The sequence below is a fragment of the Lipophrys pholis genome (genome assembly GCF_963383615.2).
Source record: "Lipophrys pholis genome assembly, chromosome: 1".
In the NCBI taxonomy this organism is placed as follows: domain Eukaryota; kingdom Metazoa; phylum Chordata; class Actinopteri; order Blenniiformes; family Blenniidae; genus Lipophrys; species Lipophrys pholis.
Genome location: NC_137635.1, coordinates 39,859,299 through 39,880,016, shown reverse-complemented (window position 1 = coordinate 39,880,016; position 20,718 = coordinate 39,859,299). Strand labels below are relative to the sequence as shown.

Sequence of the window (20,718 nt, the reverse complement as noted above, 5' to 3'; positions counted from 1 at the left end):
CTGTGGTAGGGACCTCATACTCTGATAAATTGATTAGTGTGTGGTGAGCTCCATAGTCACACCACAGATCAGAACAGAAGAGGAAGCTCTTAAAATAAAATAAAATAAAAAAAATAAATAAATAAATAAAAAAAATAAAAATTATATATATATATATATATATATATGTATATATATATATATATATATATATATATATATATATATATATATATATATGTGTGTGTATATATATATATATATGTGTGTATATATATATATATATATAGTGGTCGTTTTAAATAGACCCAGTAGTAAGGTCGCAATGCATTTGTCTCGCTGCAGGATGTTTGTACTCTCAGGTAAGGCCCCCCCCGCGGGTGTTTGTTTTGGACTGTTCCAGGTGTGAAGACTCGTAGAGACGACGATGGGAGAAGAAACAGTTTCGTGCTCCTGCTGAACGCTGCGGCTTCACCCCTAAGTGTGAGGTAGGAACCTCGCTTCTCGAGCCAAACCTCATTTCTACTTCTGCAAATTCAACTTGCCGAGTTCATCCGCATCGATCAACAGTTTGTCTTTTGTCGCCCAAGAAAATCTCGTTAAAACAACTCACGAGCGCTGTGTTGTTCGAATGGGAAACAATAGAAAGGCGTGTTTTGAGGGTTTTCTTTGTCATATTTAAAATAGTTTTTGCAAGATGTCTCACAGTTTTCTTCTTTATTTCAAAATAACGAACTTTATCGTGCCGAAATGAAGATAACGTCCTCCCATTCTCTTCAAACTGCCATTATTTAATGCAACGTTCAGACTGTCAGGCCGCTCCTGACGTCAACTTTTAAAAACAATGGCAAATGTGCACCTTTTGTGATTCTTGGAGACTTTTTGTGTCAAGACTTCTGCCCTCAAGCTGCCCATGACAGCCAGTCCTGCAGAACATCACAGATATTATAAATCAACACAACGTACAAGTTTGCTTTCACCAATTTCAAGCTAATTTGAAATATCTATAGATTCATTTGTACATCTTGGCACAATGTATGTTCAGAGGCGAAAAACCACAGCATATCCTAAACGTTTAAGAATTGTAAGATCTTTTTTGTGTACCCCCCTCCACAAATTGAGAATGTCTTTATATTATGACATGTGTTAAAGCATTCAGTGAAGTTGGAACAAGACAAAACCTATTTTTCCCCCTCCACAGCAGTGGCTATTAAATTAATGAATAAAACTGCCACTCAACAGTGGGGAAATGCATGGATGCTTTTTTTAAATTTATTTTCTAGAGTGAAAGTCTTGTCATTTTGAAATACACCTTGTAGATTCGACCGATGTTTACCACTGCGGAACTTGAGATGCAGGAGGGAGATATTTCCTCATGGCAAGCATTTGAAGCATTAATAACTCAAACAGTAAAATAGTAAATGAGCTGAGGTTTACCTGTATAACATAGAAGTGTGCATGCATTCTGGGTAAGAAGTGAATGGACCTCTGAGACTACATATCGCTCTTTATTCAAACCTGTTCTGAAAAAAAACAAAACCCCTCGTGATCCATTAGTCATGTGCTCTTCAGGACCCAACAGTCTTGTACTGTAGCCTTTTACATCTGTGACCCCCTGACAAACATTTTCTTCTTTCTAATCAGGTCAGTCAGTATATTTTTAGACATTCATCTACTGCTGGAGTTGGTTGCTTCTCTCTCAGGTGAATCTTGTAGGCCGGCTGGCTATTAAAGGAGGCTTGACTGGTCTGAGGCAGCTTGTTTGTGTGTCAGTTTGTGCTGAATAGAACAGAAATGCAGACAAAACAAAATATGATTAAAAAAACAACAACTGCAATTTAAAAAATAAAATCTTCCAATAGCTTTTGTTGATTCTTAAATCAATTTAAAAGGATGTGAGTGAAGATATAATAAGAAAAGAGGTATGTTGTAGCTGCTGTTGTCCAAATCCACTGACTGAGACATGCTGCAGGTTGCATATTTTCTTAATAGCACATGCTAAAGTTCTATCAAAGCATTGTAGCTTTGCAGTGAAAGTTGGCTTCCTGCTTCAGTTTATGGAGTATTTGCATATTTGGGATAATATTATTTGAATGTAGCTGAGCTATTTGAATACATTCAAATGGCTCGCAATGCTTTTAAAAGTCAAACTTGTAGAATGAATTAATTTAATGCACGTGTTGTCAAATTGAGAGTGCGTGTGTGTGTGTATGTATATATATATATATATATATATATATATGATTTTGCTGTTGTTCCACCTTTTGGGTGTCTGTCAGAGCGGTGAGATGAAGCTCAGCGCAGGCCTTCCTCTCATCCTGCCCCCTCACTCTATCACCACCTACACTCGGTCTAGTGAGTGGGAGGGAGGCAGGGAGGATGGGCGGGAGACATTAAAGGAGGGAGGAGTGTGAGCACAGCCAAGGCAACCGGCTTCACCAGCAACTTGCAGTCTATGTACTGAGGTCAGTGTGATGATATGGAAACTACACAGTGTTGGACACTGCCTCAGATATCATCACACTCACTGTTTGACTAAGAAATGGTGCCTGCTTTTGACAAGTCTTCCACGTCCTGTTATCTGAAGGAAAAGTAAACTTGAAGCGGAGGAGACGGCCGAGCGGCTGAGGACAAGACCCACTCAGAGAAGGACGGCTGTTGCTGTCTCTGGATCAGATCAACACACACAGTTTTTCCGCCGGTGAGTGTTGTGATGATCATTCTCGTGATGGTACGATGTTTTTCATCCCTCCTGTTCAGCCTCGGCACTTCAAGTCTATTTATACAAATGGTGACTTTGAAAATATGCTTGTGGGGTGGTTCACTTTCACGGAGCTTGTTTTAGACACAGCTGAGACACAGAACAGTGAGGATCAACAGTCGTGTCTGTGCTCAGTACAGTGTGGAGCGCGTACAGAGAGGAAAGACAGTCGAGTGTGACAGTGGTAACGACTTTAGTCAATAAGCTTACAAATACATCAGAAAAATTAACGTTGCGAGAGTACACAAGAGCTTTGGTTGGATCAACACATTACAATAGCTTTGGAATCATCCAAATTGCTGATTAATGATTCATTAGGGTAGAATTTCACAGAGGTGTGATCTATCTGCAGCAGTTCCACAGTGGCAATGTGCCACAGTAATTAGACGGAGCCAGCCAGTAGACTGGTGACACTACACCTGTCACAGGATAGGTGTAGTGTCCCATGACAGAAATTGTGATCAGCTTAATATACAACAAGAAAAAGAGGATATGCTTTTATTACAAGCCAGTTTTGCAGTCGAACTTATGAGGTTTCAACTTGTTTTAGTTCCCGAAAAACCTGCTTTGTTAGGTGTGTGATGGTTATCTGTCAAAGAGAAAGGACAGTATCTGTGTGGAGGTACTTACTCAAGCTATTTCGATAAAACTGAAGGCGTTTGTCACTTTGGCTATCCAGACCTTTATTAATATGTATCATGCAAATTACCTTCAGCCAAAAACACCTTGGAGTTTTTCCAGTCGTTATATAATCCCAAATATGTATTGGGTTTAATGGCAGGTGGTCTACGAGGTAAAGCAGTGGGTGTAGAAGTGATAGCAGGGAGGCATTGTGAGGCAGAGGTGAAGGTTTCTCATTATCCGGCAGGAAGAAGCCACCCTGACTCAATGATCCCATTAGGCACAGGCCCTGCCAGTAATGTTCAAAAAGCTCACAGCCTGCGGTGGGAGTCCCGGGCCCTGTTCCCATCATGATCCTCTCTTGGGTTTAGCCCGGTGCCCATGCGGAAGCAGCCTATTCTCATCCAGCATTGTGCAGCCGAGCTGTGTTGACGCTGTCCATTGTGTCCCGATGCTTTCCGTGGCTCTCAGCGTTTTCAGTGGGGCTGCACCTTAAACCCTTCCATTATGGACGAGCTTGTATTGCAACATTTGCTGTGTTGGCTGTTGCATTCAGCTGCTCCACCAAACTCACCTCTCACTATTCCTGTTTACTCCACCCACCAGCATTTAACTCGACAGCTAACGATATTGCTCCTGCTCCAAAACCGGTAAAGTAAAAATCTGAATTCTGATCAAAATCTGTGACGGTTTGCATTTACTTTCTTCAGAGGAACATATTTGATGGTAGGTGGATCTTAGTCATTATAGGATGCTGTGTGTGACAAAACAGGAAAATGTTAACCAAGCAGAAATTGAGACACCATCCCTCCTTTTACAGGCAGGCTCAGCTGAAGTTCCTCTTTCTTGTTTGAAAATGAGCATTTACTAACTGTTTTGGATGTGCCCTCCCTCCACAGAGCTACAACAGAAGGATGATTCTCCAGCAGTTGGGCAACTCTGAGCAAGTGATTAATTCTCTTGTGATGACGGACATAGTCCTGTGACTCCCGCCGCTGCCTCTGACTCCTGCTAAATGTGGCAAGCCTAGGATGGAAGACCCAGCACATGTAGCTCTGACGCACTGGAACAACACTCTGATCCATTCTCTCGAATCCTCCCAACACGCTGACACGACCCGCTGCTTCACTGTCATCTCCGGCCAAACAGGGACCACTGCCAAACGGTGACCAGCTTCCAGGATGTTTGTCAATTTACGCAGGATACGAAAATGTCAGTATGTGCAGCTGATGACCACCTGCTTGGTGCTGTCAGTGGTGATGATCTGCTGGGAACAGCTGGACAGCAGCATCGTCAGCCATGTCAAGTCCTACTCGTACCGTTACCTCCTGGTCAACCAGTTCACCTACATCAACAAGAGCCTCACCATCCCTCGCGAGCAGGCCAGACGCTTCAGCAACTTCCACTACCTGCTGAACCATCCGGATAAGTGTGCGGACCAGGACATCCTCCTGCTCCTCTTCGTTAAAACATCACCGCAGAACATCGAGAGGCGAAACGCCATCAGATCCACCTGGGGTAATGAGACCTACATCCACGACGCCCTGGGAGTGACTGTCAAGGTGGTGTTCGCTTTGGGTTCAATTGAGACCAAGAAGGAGGAGCCAACGTGGAGCAAGAGGAGCGGCGTCGGCTTCCAAGAGTACCTAATCCACGAGGATCGCCTCCATTCTGATTTGATCCAGCAAGACTTTTTAGACTCGTTCCACAACCTGACCCTAAAGCTGATCCTGCAGTTCCACTGGATGCACAATTACTGCGCCCACGCGCGCTTCCTCATGACCGCCGACGACGACGTTTTCGTCCACATGCCCAACCTGGTGAGCTACCTGCAGGACCTGAGCCGCAGAGGCGTCGAAGACTTCTGGATCGGTCGAGTGCACCGAGGGGCGCCGCCCATCCGCAACAAGAGCAGCAAGTACTACGTCTCATTTGAGATGTACAAGTGGTTGTCTTACCCTGACTACACGGCTGGGGCCGGCTACGTCGTCTCCAGCGACGTGGCAGACAAAATCTACCACGCCTCACTGACTTTGAATGCATCTCTTTACATTGACGACGTGTTCATGGGCCTCTGTGCCAATGCAGTGGGTGTGTCACCGCAGGAGCACGTCTATTTCTCAGGGGAGGGCAAGGCGCCGTACCACCAGTGCATCTATAACCAGATGATGACGTCCCACGGCCACGTGGAGGACATCCATGACCTGTGGAAGGCGGCAACGAACCCGCGGGTGAAGCGGTACGCCTCTGGACCCTTTGGGAAGCTGTACTGCACAGCTGTGAAACTGGCACTCCTTTGTAGACCCTACTATTTTAACACCTATCCATGCAAAGCAGCGTTTTTGTAGTATTATAACTGTGTGTGTGTGTGTGTGTGTGTGTGTGCGCGCGCGTGTGCGTGCGTGCGTGTGTGCGTGCGTGCGTGCGTGCGTGTGTGCGTGCGCGAGCATGTCAGTCAGTCAATTGAGGATCATCGCTGGAAATATTACCTCAGTCCTTTCAGTCGGACATCCATGTCAAAGCACTGTGTTTGGTATGTGTTGCCAGAGAGACGGGACGATTCACGACACACACGGTGTGAGAGCAGCGACCTCCAGTACTGACGGCTGAGCAGCTTTACAGAACAGGATTTACTTTGACCGTAGAATGTGAAAAAAAAGAATTTTTGAAGAGACGCCGCTAACATGTCACGCCAACTTCGAAGAGAAGTCATTCACCAATGGGATTCCAGCTGACTGGTACTTTATCTCCACCAGTTACTTCTTTATTGTCTTGGTTAGAGTAAGATGAGAAAGAATGAAGTTGCATTTGTGAAAACTGTTTTTTAATTAAATAAAAGCGGCACTCTGTTGGCGAAGTGAAGCGCCGGGTCCTGTGTGCAAAAAGACTTTCCCGTCGAATGAAAAACAAGTGCTGGGAAAACACAAGCGGTGTTGATATTGACATTTGATACCAGAAATCAGCCTTTGCATCGTTAACTTGCTCACACGAGAGTCGACTCTTTGCGATTTAACTCGGTCACTAAATGAAATGATGCCAATGCCCACTTCCCCCGGCTTCCTGCGGGAGGCTCTGAAGATCATCAAGTTTCTTCATTTTCCACTTACTCATACAAAGGAAGCAACGGTCAAATATGTTCCAGAATCTGTCAAAATATAATGTATGTTCAGATATTTTCTCCCATTTTGATTGAAGTAAAACAAAGTCTTGTACAATTGATGGGCCTGAGCATTGGAGACCAGTTTGGAAACATCTCGAGCAGTCCTACACCATTGAGTTGTGATTAAGCTGAATAGTGAACATAATCTGCACACATCAACCTCCCACAAAACATGTTTGCAGCCGTGGCATTACTGTTTCAACCCCTTAAATATATTTTGTGTAAAAACACAATAGTCCGGGAAGTGCATTTCCTTATTGCACAGAAATGTCAGGTTATATAGTCTTGGCTGCAACAATTGCATCATTTGATATACTTTTTTCAAACCAAGGCAAAAATATTCAGATTCAGAAACACTGGAGACAAAATGATGTGCTTTATTTCCAATACAAAAGATAAATGAGACAATGAAAGTTGGAAGTAGAGTGATTAGTAGTGCCATTGAAGTCAGCCACAAATGTAAATGGACATCGGGTCGTTTCAAGCTTCATGTGTGAGACCAGATGTCTCGGAATGAATTCTGAACATGTTGGGAAACCAGTGTGAAAAGATTCTAAAACTGTGGTGATGTGGGTTAGGAGTCAACAGCAGCATTTTTGACAATGATTTCTTGCTCTGGAAATTCAACGGGCCAATTTTGGCATTTGCTTTAAAGTGTAAGTATAGGTTTAGGTCTAATGTTAAAAGTGCTGGTACAAAAAAAATGAAAAAAAGTGTATTTCCTCTATCTGCGTTACTTGAGAAGAGAAAGAGAAGTACGGGAGGAGTGAGAAATAGCAGTTGCTTCAACATGTGAACACACATTTGAAGCGGTTGTGAAACATCCGTGAGGTTTAATTTAAAGACTGTATATAAGAGATAAGGCAGCGACACAAATGCACAGTGGCTTGAAACGGTTGACCCGTCGGTATGTTCAAGAGTTGTGTTGTTTTTTTTTAATCCCTTGTGTAAATTTGCTTTAAGTGGAAATATGAGTTCAGACAGCCAGGTGGAGACGGAAAGGTTGAGATAATCCTCTTATGCAACACCATAAAAGTGTTGTCGCCAATAAAATAAGGCATAAAGTGAGTGCAAACACACCGAGTGTGTAGTACTGATGAAGACTTTTTGGAACTCTTTGCAGTCGTTTCCCTTCGGAGATGGGAACTACCACAACCACTATTTAGAGCAACGCTCAGAAAACCACCAGGTTACAGGAAAGCCAGTTGAACTGCACACATCCCTCCCCTCTTGTGTTTTTGTTTTGCGCCTCAGAGCAACAGTTTTCCGAGCAGCAGTGGATTGACTGCGAGTGCTGCCGCGCGGGCCTCATGGGGAGTGGAAGTTCCACCGTGGTGCAAAAACAGGGGGCTCTACAATTTTATTGTCCATTTTTATTTTATTCATATACGCAAAGGAATTGATGAATTGTGCGAGCGTGTTTACTGGCGAGCTGCTCACTACGATTTCATTTTCCATCTGACATGTGATCCGCGGAGCCAGAAATACTCTCGAACAGCCGCGAACTCATCAGTGTGCTGAGAGTCTGATCCTCGGAGGCATCTGGCACATTGCTAATAGTAATAATGGAGGCCGGTGGTATGTCGGCGTTAACAGACATGACACGAACGGCAGGAGCCAGTGCTTCATAGCATTGGTGGGGCTTCAAACACCATGGCTGTACTCGATGAACGGCAAATGGGAGTGAACTCCGAAGGGTTCATCTTGAAATACAGACGGAGCACTACTGAGCTAGTGACGTATTAAGAGATATACCAACATGAAATTCTAGATCAAAGAGATAGGACTCATTCTCTTGTAAGACGCATGAAAAAACTCACTCACGCATGCGTTCTTCCACAATCTATTTTTAACATCTACATCAGGACAGAAGACAGTTCAGACACGAGGCTCTGATGCTCTGCAGGTAATCAGCGGTATTCACAGGGGAGAGGTGCAGCATGAGATCATGTAGACAAACCAACCCATGCACACAAAAGAACTGGATTCTCATTATATTGATCATTCTGAAGGAAACACCCCAGATGAGGCATAAGTTGAGCCATCTGAGAGTAAACTGACCATCTGAGCATATTGTCCTAACAAACACTTTTGAACTTGTGAGAACAAACCACCAGTTGGATTAAAAAGCATTTATTCAGAACCACTATTCAACGTTCCAACTGTCAAGGTTGCAGTGGAGCAGCTTCTTCAGCACATCACTCCGTGGGAAAGTCTCTTCACTTCACTTGAATGCAGCGGGAGGTTAAACCATCACATGGTCCTTCTAAGCTCCTCCTCCACCTCCTCTGAGAAGACTCTTTACTCCTGCTGTTTCACCATACCCTATTGTTTTTACTTCCTTTACCTCCCTCTTTTTCATGTTTCCCCAATGTTGACCTGTCAATATGTCTCCTTTGCCACTGATCTGATGGACATTCCTAGACATCACTGGCTGCTCTCTCCATCTCTTCAAGGGGTGTTGAGTCCCAGCTTGTTTTCTTCAATGATTAACAAATGACAAACACACCAAACCAGTTGGGTAAACTCAACTGAAATACCATTTCATACATCAGAGACCATTGAGCCTGAGGCTCACTTCACCCCACAGCCATCACTTTGGATGAGCGGGTGAAATTCTGGCTAATGTTTAGTCAAGTGATTCACACGATTTCATACAGAATCACCAACATGCATAATATAGAATTTTAGACCTGGATCAATTTGATTTGGCATAACAGTCATTTTTGCCTGTTATACAGACGAGTTACTTTGACAAGCAAAAAAGAATTTAAGAAACTACTAATCCCAGCTCCCATAGGCTTCGCCCAGCAATTCAGCAAGATGGAATTTGATGGGTGCTTCCTGAATCTACGGTCACATGACAGAAAGTGTGCAGTTACCAGGATACAAGGGGTGGGTCAACTTACCCTCTGGCTCATCTTACCCCACTCACCCCAATGTGGGTTTGTTGGTCGGGGAACTGAAATGTGGTGTGAGTTCTCAGGCTTTTCTCCTCCCACACTTTCAAAGCTTCTGCAAAGCGGCAAAAAAACAAGGTCAGTGCCGATGAGCTGACTTGTCGCTGACATTTTAATACAGCGCCGCAGAAAGTGCAATTTGCATTTGATTGCATTGTCATCCCCTCGACTGTGAGTGTGTGCTCATCTGCGTTCCTGCGGCTGCCAAGTTTCTTTTCTTCTTCCTCTCATCGTCTGAGGTCACGAAAATGCCTCCTGACTTCTCGTCAACTCATTGTGAGCCGTCCACATGTTTATTTATGGCGCCTGAGATGTGGAGCTGTCAGGATAGCTTGTTCTTTAAACAGCTGTACTGTTTCCATAGCAACATATAAAGGAGAAAAAGACTGACGACGGCTTTAACAACGACACAGGCCGCTCCATACAGCTGTTAACCAAACACAAACTGGGGGTATGTCTGTTTGAGCCGCCGCTGGGGTTTTTCTTATTTTTTTTGATTTTACCCTGGTGAACATTACTGACTTCAGTCTCATCAGGACGATGAAACTCGTCTTTAGTCAACTCGCGGGAGGGAGCTTAGCAAACTAATTGTGTTGACCGAGGAGGCATGCCAGGAATACTTGTGCTTGCCAGTTAAACGGCTTCACACAATGGGCAGGCTCTGACTAGAACCCAATGATAATGCTCTGGAGTGACGGTCTAAAAGGGAGGGCAAACTAACTTTATGTTTACATAGCACTCAGGACAGATGCAACAGACCGTCGAGTACAGAGGTCCACACTTAAACCAGTTAAATTCATTGACGAAGAGCTCAGGGGGCCTTAAGATGACCAGAGAGCCTCGGTACTGATCCACCAGACCGTTTGACTTGCAACTCGATAAATGTACTGATTAGTTAACATTCTTCATAGTTTTCTTTCCCCTCTAATGGTGACCAATAGTTGTAACGGACCCACAGACTACATGTATTTCTCAGTTGAGTGTTGGTATTTCAGCTGATCGAGGTCGATCCTCCTTTTTTAATCCAGCAGGATTTCTTGTCGCCAGTCAAGTTTCTTGTATCAAACCTGAAAAGCCGGTTATTGTTTTGATCAGAACTTTTTCTCATTTCAATCGGAAGCCACGGTCAGCTAATAAACGTGCCGCCACAATGAAGCACGCGGGCTAGAATAAGAAGCCTTTATTTGTCACATATGATGAAATTGTTCCTCAGGAGCAGTGGACAGCCACTGTGCAGCGCCCTGGGGGAGTTGGAGAGTTTAAAAGCGAAGGGTGACCCAACTCTTTACCACTCAACAGTACGGATGCCTGACTGTTCTGCTTTTAATTGTATGTTAAACATAAAGAAATGATTTCAAGGTTTCATCCTTATCGAGTTTAGTTTTTTTTATTATTATTATTTAGTTATGTTCAACCATCTCTGCGCTTGGGTCCATACACACACACCCTGACAAATACATTTTCTCTACCTTAATTTGCGTTAACTTATTTTCTGACGGTGCATAAAAGATTGATGGATGAATGCAAAGAGGAGATATCATGATACAAAAACAACCCCAAATAACACTATCCTACACCATCTTGAAACTCTCCTTACCGTCAGCTAAACTGAATCTGAAACTGTGGATTATTATAGACTGTAGATTATTCATTGGAATAGAACATGAGAGGAGGCGGCTGCACCATGAGACGCTGATGGTCGGAAATGTGCAGGAAGTGGTGAAACACTAATTATTAACTTAATCTGGCCTGAAGGGTGACAAACATTTTGTGCACACGACAATGACACATATAAGTCAAGGTCGGTGGAGCAATGGAACAAACGAGAAGTGAAAACATTTCAAGACCCTGATATATTGTGTTTTATATTCCTTTATTACGTTGTATTGCTTGTGTGACCTGCCTTGGGACTACAGATTTTAAATGAGCAGTTTTGCTATAATATGGCACAATTACAATTTGTGTACAATTTGTATTTGTATATAATTGTTCTTTAATGTGATTTGTCCCGATCAAATTAATAAAACAAATTTTTAATAATCAATCAGTCGTACCTGCTGCTAATATGCTGCCGAACAAGACAATATGAACCAAAAGGACACAACGTTATTGCTTATACACATTAACCGTGGGTGTAACACAATTTCTTTTCTTTTATACACATTAGCCGTGGGTGTAACACAATTCTTTCACTTACATCAGGAAGAGGAAATGACAGTAAGAGACGAGCGTGCTTCGAGCTGGACGGGTGTGACTTTGTGCACATAAATCAAGAGAACCAGGACTTGTGGTCAGTGATGACAGACATGCAAGTGTCATAGTGTTGCACATGCTGATGTACTTGAATGCATCACTTTAGAACTGAACCAAGAATAATGATTTATATATACACGCCTGTGCAATATTCATGCCGTCTCATCAGCATCTTGATATGCCACACCTGTGAGGTGGGAAGGATTATCTCGGTGAAGGAGAAGTGCTCACTAACACAGATTGAGACCGGTTTGTCAACAATATTTGAGAGAAATAGGCCTTTTGCATGCATAGAAAAAGTCTTAGATCTTTGAGTTCAGCTCATGAAAAATGGGAGCAAAAACAAAAGTGTTGCATTTATATTTTTGTTCAGTGAAGAATGAATGACACATCTGACATTTGCTTAATACTGGACCTGAGCTGCTGACATTGGTCCCAAGTATTTCAGTGGTGGAAATGAAGGAAGAATACCAAAACACTCTTGGTGCCGGGATTCGAGCTTCCAACAACGAATAAGACGTCAGGTATTTTATTGTTGATTCGTATAACCGCAGGAACTGTCCTACATTTTGACTTTCAAGACTTCCACACCTTCACCAGCAGGTGGAGCCATGCCCCAACTCTTAACAGTACATTTGAATCACTTCAAACTTTTCATACTTCAGCAGGATACATATACTTCAGATATCAACAGAGGTGGAAAGAGTACTGATATATTCTACTCAAGTAAAAATACAATTACGTTGATGAACTTTCACTCAAGTACAAGTGAAAGTACAAGTTGAAAAACATACTCAAGCAAAAGTAAAAAGTAGCTCATATAAAATGGACAAGAGTAAAAGTTAGTTAAAATTTCAAATTAAAGAGCAACGGCAGTGAAATTGTAATTCTAGAACGCAAAATGGTCGACAGTCACAAGTGGTTTGACTTTCCCTGAAAGACCCAGAGAACATTTACTGTCCGGTACCATCACCATGTTTATAAGACAGACTGAGGCACTCTGATATGAAACTTACTTGGGGGATTTGTCGGCTGGACTGTCTTTTGAGGTCTGGGTCTGACTCATGGGTCTTATGCTTGATCCCCTGGTGTATTCAAGTGAAAAGAGAAAGTTAAGCTGAGAGGATCACAGCAGAGGGAGGCAGTAATTAATCCCATCTTTAAATTAATATCCAGAAATCACAATGACCAAATATTTGGATAATCGGGTCCAGCCCAAAGATTTGGGCCGTTTTGGCATCTGCTCAGCTTGAAATGTGTCTGTTATTGGTGCTTGGCAGACTTTCTGCTCATGTGTCGAGTTCATGTCTGCTCACGCAGATTTGTCTGCTCAGTCCAGGATATCCACCATTCAAAGGTTCAGTAGGGAGTGAAAAGTGATGTTGCTGCAGTGCCGCCACGGTGTTCCTATTGGGGTATGTCAAAATAAAGTCTCTGCCATTAGTCTAGCCAGATAGCAACTCCCTTAATTTGATTAAATCTGGTATCCTTACTGATGCGCAGTACAATACTTTAAACTACTAAAATAGTTTCAAAACATCAAGTACAAGCAAGCAACAAACTAGTCACTTACCGTACTGCAAGTAAATATAATACTTTCCACCTCTGCACATTAACACTACTGTGTTGTGTTTGTGTTCTGTAGCAACATGTTTTGAAGGACTTGAAGCAAGTTTACTTACAGCAATATGAGTTTATTAAGATACAATTCAAAGGAAGAGGAAATCTGAAAAGTAGTCAAACAAACAGCAATATACTCTGGGAAGGTAAAATCACGTCAGCAAAATACGGCCAACCAGTGAGTAACCGTGATATATAGCAAGTGGGATAAAAAAAAAATATGGTACATTTAAACACATTCACAAAATATAATAAAAAAGTGAAACTACAGTATAATATGGCAGGTGCCTCTATCAAGCAAGCCCACAAACACCACACATATGTTAGCATAACATAGTTTGCAGACTTTATACAGCACTTATACCTTTTAGTCCACAAGTAAGTTACTAAATGGTGGAGAACATCAAATACACACATTTTAATTGAACATGGAATAAAATACCCAATAAAGACCTCAATGTTTTCAGAACCCATGGCTTTGCAGCTCCAACCAGCCAGCTGTCGAGGTTAGAATCTACAACTGTCCGAGAGGAGACCACCATAGAGAACTCACCTCGCATTTAACACATTCCAAAATTCTGATCCAAAGTTTAGCATTGAGAAGTTTTTTCCCCCCTCGAATAATATAAGCACAATGCAAGTGGACGATCGCTATCACTGCGTTTAAAAAACAAAAAGAGAATCTCAGGGCTCAAATCAGGTCGGCCACATTCATGGGCATCTCCTCCACAGTTGTATTGTAAAACGTCTCGATGTCTCGAAGAATCCTCTTGTCCTCCTCAGTGACAAAGTTGATAGCAACTCCTTTTCTGCCAAAACGGCCACCGCGACCAATTCTGCAAAGGAGAGGAGTCACCTTAGAGGTGTGTCGGCAACTTGAGGGGCGAAGCCACGTCATTCTACTCACCTGTGAATGTAGTTCTCACGGTTTGTAGGAAGGTCATAGTTAATGACCAGGGAAACCTGCTGCACGTCAATCCCACGAGCCTGAGAGCAAGAAAGAAGATTCAGGGACATGACAAGTCACAGGCTGATTTCGTCAGTAGAGTGTAAATGCTAATGTCGCCCGAAATTAAGTAACAGATTCCTACAATAGAAGAACCCATTGTGGAGAACGAGCCTTTATGTCCCAAAAGTTCGGACTGCTTGGTCATTGAGGGACGGCTGCAGGACTCAGAACGTTTTGGGTTTTAAACTGATCAAGTTTGAGAAGTTTCTTACCAGAAGGTCAGTAGTGATCAAGACTCTGCTTGAGCCAGACCTGAACTCCCTCATGATCACGTCACGCTCCTTCTGGTCCATGTCGCCGTGCTGTAAATGAAGGGAATCACTTCAATCAGAGACAGAGTGCAACATCAACAGCCGTCAAGCTGCAGGTCATTGAATCAAACGTTGCTCAGGAGGAGAATGAATCGTACCAGAGCAGAGACTGTGAAGTCTCTCGCATGCATTTTCTCAGTCAACCAGTCGACTTTTCTCCGAGTGTTCAAGAAGATGACGGCCTGGGTGATGGTGAGAGTTTCATACAGATCGCACAGAGTGTCCAGCTTCCACTCCTGCAGGGACCAATAAACAGCAAAAAGTTAAGATGTGGAAAATAGTCAACTGAACAGGTTTACAAACTAGAACACATGTCAACGTACATCAAGTGAGCTTTTCACGTGTAACACAGCATCTTGAGACCAAGGAAAGTGAACATTAAGAAAGAGGTCCCTCCTCACCTCATTTCCAACACTGTGGGTTTTATCTCCTTCCCAGGTGTACCCGTACTCACACGCCCACATGAGCTAAACCTGAAAGGTCTGGCTCAAGCAGGGTGCTTTGAAGAGAAGTGAACTCTAGAATGTTGCAGACAGTAAACACCAACCTCTCTCTCCACGTTTATGTAGAACTGCTTGATACCCTCGAGGGTGAGCTCCTCCTTCTTCACCAAGATACGAATGGGCTCTCTCATGAACTTCTTGGTCACCTCCAACACATCTGCAGGCATGGTAGCAGAGAGCAGGACCACCTGAAAATACAGAAAGGCATTTCTCAATAACATATCACAAACATCAAATGATGCAGTGAAATACACTTCAAATGCTAACTGTAGCACTGAACCTTGAGACGACAGCCAACGAACATTAAGAAAGAGGTTCGACCACATCTCAATTTCAGTTACAGTGCACATTGATCTTCTTCCACGTGGAGCTCTGCTAGCATTATTGCATGAAACAGAAACTCTGAATCATGCAATTATAGCAGACTTCTGTTGATGCAGAAGGACAACATTAGTCAAATGAAGCACGCGTGTTAAAGATACTTACTTGGATGTTTGTGTTCAATTTCTGGAAGATATCATAGATCTGATCCTTGAACCCCCGACTGAGCATCTCATCAGCTTCATCCAGAACAAACATCTTGATCCATTTTGCAACTGCAGAGAAATTTACTGTCAATCTCAACTTAAGTTGACAGCAGAGCTTCTGAGCAACAGGAACAATACTTACACAGATGTCTCCTGTTGAGCATGTCAAACACACGTCCAGGTGTGCCCACCACTATGTGAGGGGCCTCGCTCTGGAGCTTGGAGATTTCATGTCGGAGATTAGTTCCTCCAATACAGGCATGACATGTTGCTCCCATGTAATCACCCAGAGCCAGAATTACCTTCTGAATCTGTTGAGTGGAGAAGTAAACAAAAAGAAAATAACTTCAGGATGATTTAAGATTAAACAAGGCAGACCAAACACAAGTGCAGAACTGTTCAATGTGATCAGTAAAACAAAAGAAACTCTCCACAGCAAGAGTCAGTCCCGAAAGATGGTATGCCATCATGTCACAGTTTTCCACAGAAATGCATAAAAAGAGTCAGTTCAATCAAGCCAGATCACCTTTTAGATCGATGCAGCCATGGACAGAGACTACACCAATCGTAAGAGGAATCCTCATTGTTTCAAATTTGCAGAATTTTGAAAATTTTGAAAAGATGGTACCTTATGGTTTGAATCAGTGTCCTCAGTGTGCTGCCTAGGTCTGAGACACTGTTGAGGTTACCGAGACCTCAGGAACAGCATACCTGCTGAGCCAGCTCTCTCGTGGGAGCCAAAACCAGCGCTTGAGTGTCCTTCTGATCAATCTCCAGCTGCTGCAAGATTGAGATGGCAAACGTGGCCGTCTTACCAGTGCCTGATTGGGCCTGGGCAATAACATCATAGCCTTGAACGCGAGGGAGAAAACAAAAACATTTAAGATAATTGACTGTTTTAAAAGGCTGAAAAGCTGGACCACAACACAATATTTAAGATCTACAAGCTGGCCTTTATGCAGAATAAGCCATGCCAACCTGGATGACTGACAGAATTGAGTGATCAGTATGAAAAAAGGTTATCCCCATTATAGGGTAAGTCCCGAAAGATGGTAAAGCATCATTTCACTCAAATATATACAACCCAGCTCTGGCAAAAATGTCACAGCAATACCTTTGATGCAAGGAATAATTGCCCTCTGTTGAATAGCTGATGGCTTTTCAAAACCATACGCATATATTCCTCTGAGAAGAGTCTCCTTCAGGTTCATGTCATCAAAGTTGTCCGTAATCTCGGTCCAGTTGCCCTGAGTGGTCAGAATACAGTAGATTGTCAGTGAGTGACTATGCTGAATCGTGATGTTTTAACAGCTAATAGTGGTATGAAGTGATGCGATTAAATCTATGTTACACTATGAACACATGGTGGCATGACATGGCTACATGTGTACAACTGGCTTGGCTCAGAGCACCTCTTAATATTGTCATATTTGCAAAGGGTGAAATCAATCAGACCTCTCCCCTAGGACTAAACACAATGATAATTTCATTTAAAACAATCAAATACATTGCTGGTAAGAAGCAAAGCTAATCTGTTAACGGCCAGGTTTGTGCATTGATAGTTACATGAAACTTCTAAATAAGGAAAAGTTACTTGTAGTCTCAGACTGCAAAATGACCCATCAATAGAATAATTAAGTGAAGATCAGCAAGATGTAGATTAAATATTGCATTACAGCAAACTTGCATATAAAAGTAGTGCCTTTAGAAATTTTATGCAAACTAAATATTTAATAATTTCTGATGAATACTTTAAGAATTGCAATCAGCCCACAGCTGTCTTCAACACATTACCAGGCTGGCTCCTGCACTTTAGCCTAGTTATTTAACTTGAGTGCGTCTTCTCTTTACCTCGATAACACCATCAGGCTCCATTCCCTCTGGCCTCCCATGGTCTCCATCTCTTGAGCTGTTGAAATGAGAAAGATACATTTTAGTTGCAAATCAATTTGATCTTGGCCAGAGCAAAAATTGGTGAAAGCGTTGGAAGATGGATAAGAGAACGCAGGTAGCCGCCAACACGCTGACTCAAGGCCACGTGTTCGATCATGCGCACGCTGCTCGTCGACGGTTCCTCTAAAACCAGCACCTTTCCTGCACCCGGAGACATTAGACACACGGATCGGGGGGGGGGCCAGCCCAGGTCACGCCATGAAGCTCCCCTTTCACCACGCAGAGCCTCACTATGCAAACGTGTCAAATTCCACTACCTGCACCGTCTTACGTAACTTAGTCAGGTTTGAGACTCACACACCTACTACTTCGGTCTAACTGTGACTTAAAAAAATAATAAATACACGCGTTTGATAAGATATATATCTCAATAAGGAGCTCTACTGCAGCTGCAGTTAGCCAATATGTCGGACTGTGTCGGGCCTGCGCTTCCAACACGGGCTTCAGCGGAGGACCAGGCCCAGGCTGGCCGCAGGTCCATTCAAGACCACTCAACAAGACCACCAGCAGCTCCGACAGCAACTGCAATATCTTCTCGTTTGCTTTACCGATAACTATGGTGTTAAGTAAAGACCATATTCGATGCAAATTGTTTTAACGGCTCGATTAGAGAGCTGGTCACAAAGCTAACCATTAGCAACCACGTTACCCCGAGAGTTAAGGCCCATTGTAGCCGGAAAATTACTTAATGTCACTATTAATAGGAGGCACGTCGATATTGTGCACGTACTTATAGTAAAGTATCGCACACTGCTATTTTAAAAATCACCTAATGAGGAGTATTTACCTGTTGAAATCAGCAGAATCGCTAGACATGGTCTGCTCCCAACTTCGGCATGCGACTGGAAAGATCGTCGATGGCGATGCCAACCGCCTTTATGCGGACGGACTATTTTCACTGAAGAACTCAATGCTCACTTCAGTAGGCAACCGAATCTATTGGGGGGCCATATTAATTTTTGAATCGCACTTATTTTCATTCCTGTTATTTTATTTAGGAGGGCGTCCTCTATTAACGTCTATATTTTGAAGATTGTCGCAGACTATAGCGACCGGCGGAGGGATATTGCAGTATCGGAGGGTGCGCAGGCTGCTACAGCGTCTCCAACAGGTCAAAACTCGGCCTGACATGAAGGTTGTGCAACACTTTGGAGACAAGAGCGCGAGTTCATCTGAGACCGAATCTGAAACACACTCCATCACAGTGGATTTAACACGGCAACACGTGGAAGACTTTCAAATACAATGGAAAAAAATAGGAGTATTAATATGATTTTTCTCCTGGATTGGTCATATCAGGGAGCCAGTCTCAAGGGGTTTAATGATCGAAAGGGTATCCTCCGAAAAATCATTTTTATTGAGGATTACCAAAATTTGAAATAAAAAAATGCACCCACCTTCTCCTTTATCCTGCTCAGCCAAATCCAGCTGACTCTGGGCGAAGGCAGTTTACATCTGGATAGAGTAGCAGTCCATAGGGCAGACACAGAGACACACACACTCACATTCTCACCTAGGGCCAATTTATGGACACCAATTAGCCTCACATGCATGTTTATGGACCGTGGGAGGGAACTGGAAAGCACACACAGGGACAACACGCAAACTCCACACAGAAAGGCTCAACCAATATTTGAACATAGACCTTCTCGCTGTGCGGTGAGATCACTAACCACTGCTCCCTCAGGAATGTTTGACCTTATCATTTCAACCAACTTCACATAAACACCCCCCCCTTATGAATGAATGCTATTGGGACAATCTTCAGTTCTGTACATATAAATATTCTGAATTTTATGCCAAACTGTTCAACATTTACACCATTAAGCAAATTTCATAATATCTATGGATTGGTATATAAACATTTTTCACATATTTTTCCACATTCAGTATCCCCTTAAGTGATATTCTCTGAGAGTAAATTCTTTTTTGTCCCCTTCTTTGAGTCATTTTAAATTTTGGTAGTAATCAAAATCACTATAGACTGTGTGTGTGTGTGTGTGTGTGTGTGTGTGTGTGTGTGTGTGTGTGTGTGTGTGTGTGTGTGTGTGTGTGTGTGTGTGTGTGTGTGTGTGTGTGTGTGTGTGTGTGTGTGTGTGAGAGAGAGAGAGAAAATAATTTATGTGAGTATCATACGTTGTTATGATTTGTCCTTGTGGTGTGTGGTTTGGTTGTAAAGTGCTCTCAATATGCATTGCCCCAGACCCCATCTGAATTATTTAATCTTTTATCACATTATGGTCATTTAAAGTACGATTTAGAATAAGTCTTGTTTTTATTTTCTCCAGAAGTGAAACACAAACTCGCCCCAAAAAGATGCAAAATGACAAAATTCAGACAAATAATTTGGGAAGAGTCCTGTCAAATGAAAAAAAAGAGAGTCACACATAGGACACAATCAAAAACAAAAACTCACACCAACAGATAAGCTGAAATAGATATATATGTGTACATTTCTTGTGATGTGTAACTGCAATGTGTTGAGAAACACATTAAAAGTGACACACCTGGATGTCACAATGCATCCTGGAAAACTTAATTGGACAGACAAACCTGTCTTATGGATTACAGGTTTGTCAAAAATGTTTCAAAAGCCCCATTGTGGGAGGGAAATCTGGGGAAGGCTCCATTTGTAACACGTTGTTGAGTAAATGCCCACGACCCGATGGTAACTCTAAGTTACAAAGATGTACGGTGTGAATATCACTATTTCAACTGTAGACCTCTGTAAAGGTTATACAACTAGATAATAAACACTCATATTAGAACACAAATAGTGGCAATTGTGATCTACTGATTTTCATTGTGTTGCTGTTATCTGAGTTATATTTGTGATTACTTCAGTTTTCACTGCATGTCGCTGAGGGCCCCATTACTTTTATTTTTTAAATAACAGAGGAGATATTTTTTGAAGTACAATAATTTTAGGGTGGACTTGTGAGTCAATCAGCATTAAAAAAACAACAACAACTATCTTGTTCTTGCCCTCCACTGTCACACAACTGAACGTCAAACCTTCTGATAAGCTTGAAGTGATCGATGGAATTTTACAATCAAATGG

General features: G+C 42.6%; 2 protein-coding genes across 4 annotated transcripts; one reads left to right on the top strand and one right to left on the bottom strand.

Moving 5' to 3' along the window:
• The first annotated feature begins 380 nt into the window (after positions 1 to 380).
• LOC308106996 (lactosylceramide 1,3-N-acetyl-beta-D-glucosaminyltransferase A-like) lies at positions 381 to 6,573 on the top strand. Of its 3 annotated transcripts, none has more exons than XM_080459069.1 (3): positions 381 to 467; positions 2,567 to 2,680; positions 4,261 to 6,573. In XM_080459069.1, exon 3 carries the CDS (start codon positions 4,543 to 4,545, stop codon positions 5,707 to 5,709), a length of 1,167 nt encoding a protein of 388 aa, XP_080315195.1. In that variant the 5' UTR covers positions 381 to 467; positions 2,567 to 2,680; positions 4,261 to 4,542; the 3' UTR covers positions 5,710 to 6,573. The 3 variants fall into 3 exon arrangements, with proteins under 3 accessions (XP_080315195.1, XP_080315196.1, XP_080315194.1); XM_080459070.1 differs by lacking the exon at positions 381 to 467 and adding an exon at positions 2,259 to 2,444; XM_080459068.1 differs by lacking the exon at positions 381 to 467 and having other exon boundaries at positions 2,259 to 2,680.
• Positions 6,574 to 13,410: 6,837 nt separating this feature from the next.
• On the bottom strand, positions 13,411 to 18,707 carry eif4a2 (eukaryotic translation initiation factor 4A2). The gene is made up of 11 exons (XM_080476279.1): positions 18,445 to 18,707; positions 17,556 to 17,613; positions 16,819 to 16,951; positions 16,416 to 16,555; positions 15,847 to 16,015; positions 15,664 to 15,773; positions 15,222 to 15,365; positions 14,773 to 14,910; positions 14,576 to 14,665; positions 14,262 to 14,341; positions 13,411 to 14,190 (listed from the first exon to the last, which is right to left on the bottom strand). Exons 1-11 carry the CDS (start codon positions 18,471 to 18,473, stop codon positions 14,046 to 14,048), a joined length of 1,236 nt encoding a protein of 411 aa, XP_080332405.1. The 5' UTR covers positions 18,474 to 18,707; the 3' UTR covers positions 13,411 to 14,045.
• Positions 18,708 to 20,718: the final 2,011 nt, after the last annotated feature.

What these genes read in the sequence shown, in the direction of transcription:
- eif4a2 (XM_080476279.1), bottom strand. Translation starts at nt 18,473, where the DNA reads ATGTCTAGCGATTCTGCTGATTTCAACAG. An exon ending in AGCCTGATGGTGTTATCGAG is followed by an intron (nt 16,952 to 17,555) that starts GTAAAGAGAAGA and finishes CTGACCACTCAG; the next exon opens with GGCAACTGGACCGAGATTAC. An exon ending in AATTATTCCTTGCATCAAAG is followed by an intron (nt 16,556 to 16,818) that starts GTATTGCTGTGA and finishes CTCGCGTTCAAG; the next exon opens with GCTATGATGTTATTGCCCAG.
- LOC308106996 (XM_080459069.1), top strand. Translation starts at nt 4,543, where the DNA reads ATGTTTGTCAATTTACGCAGGATACGAAAATGTCAGTATGTGCAGCTG.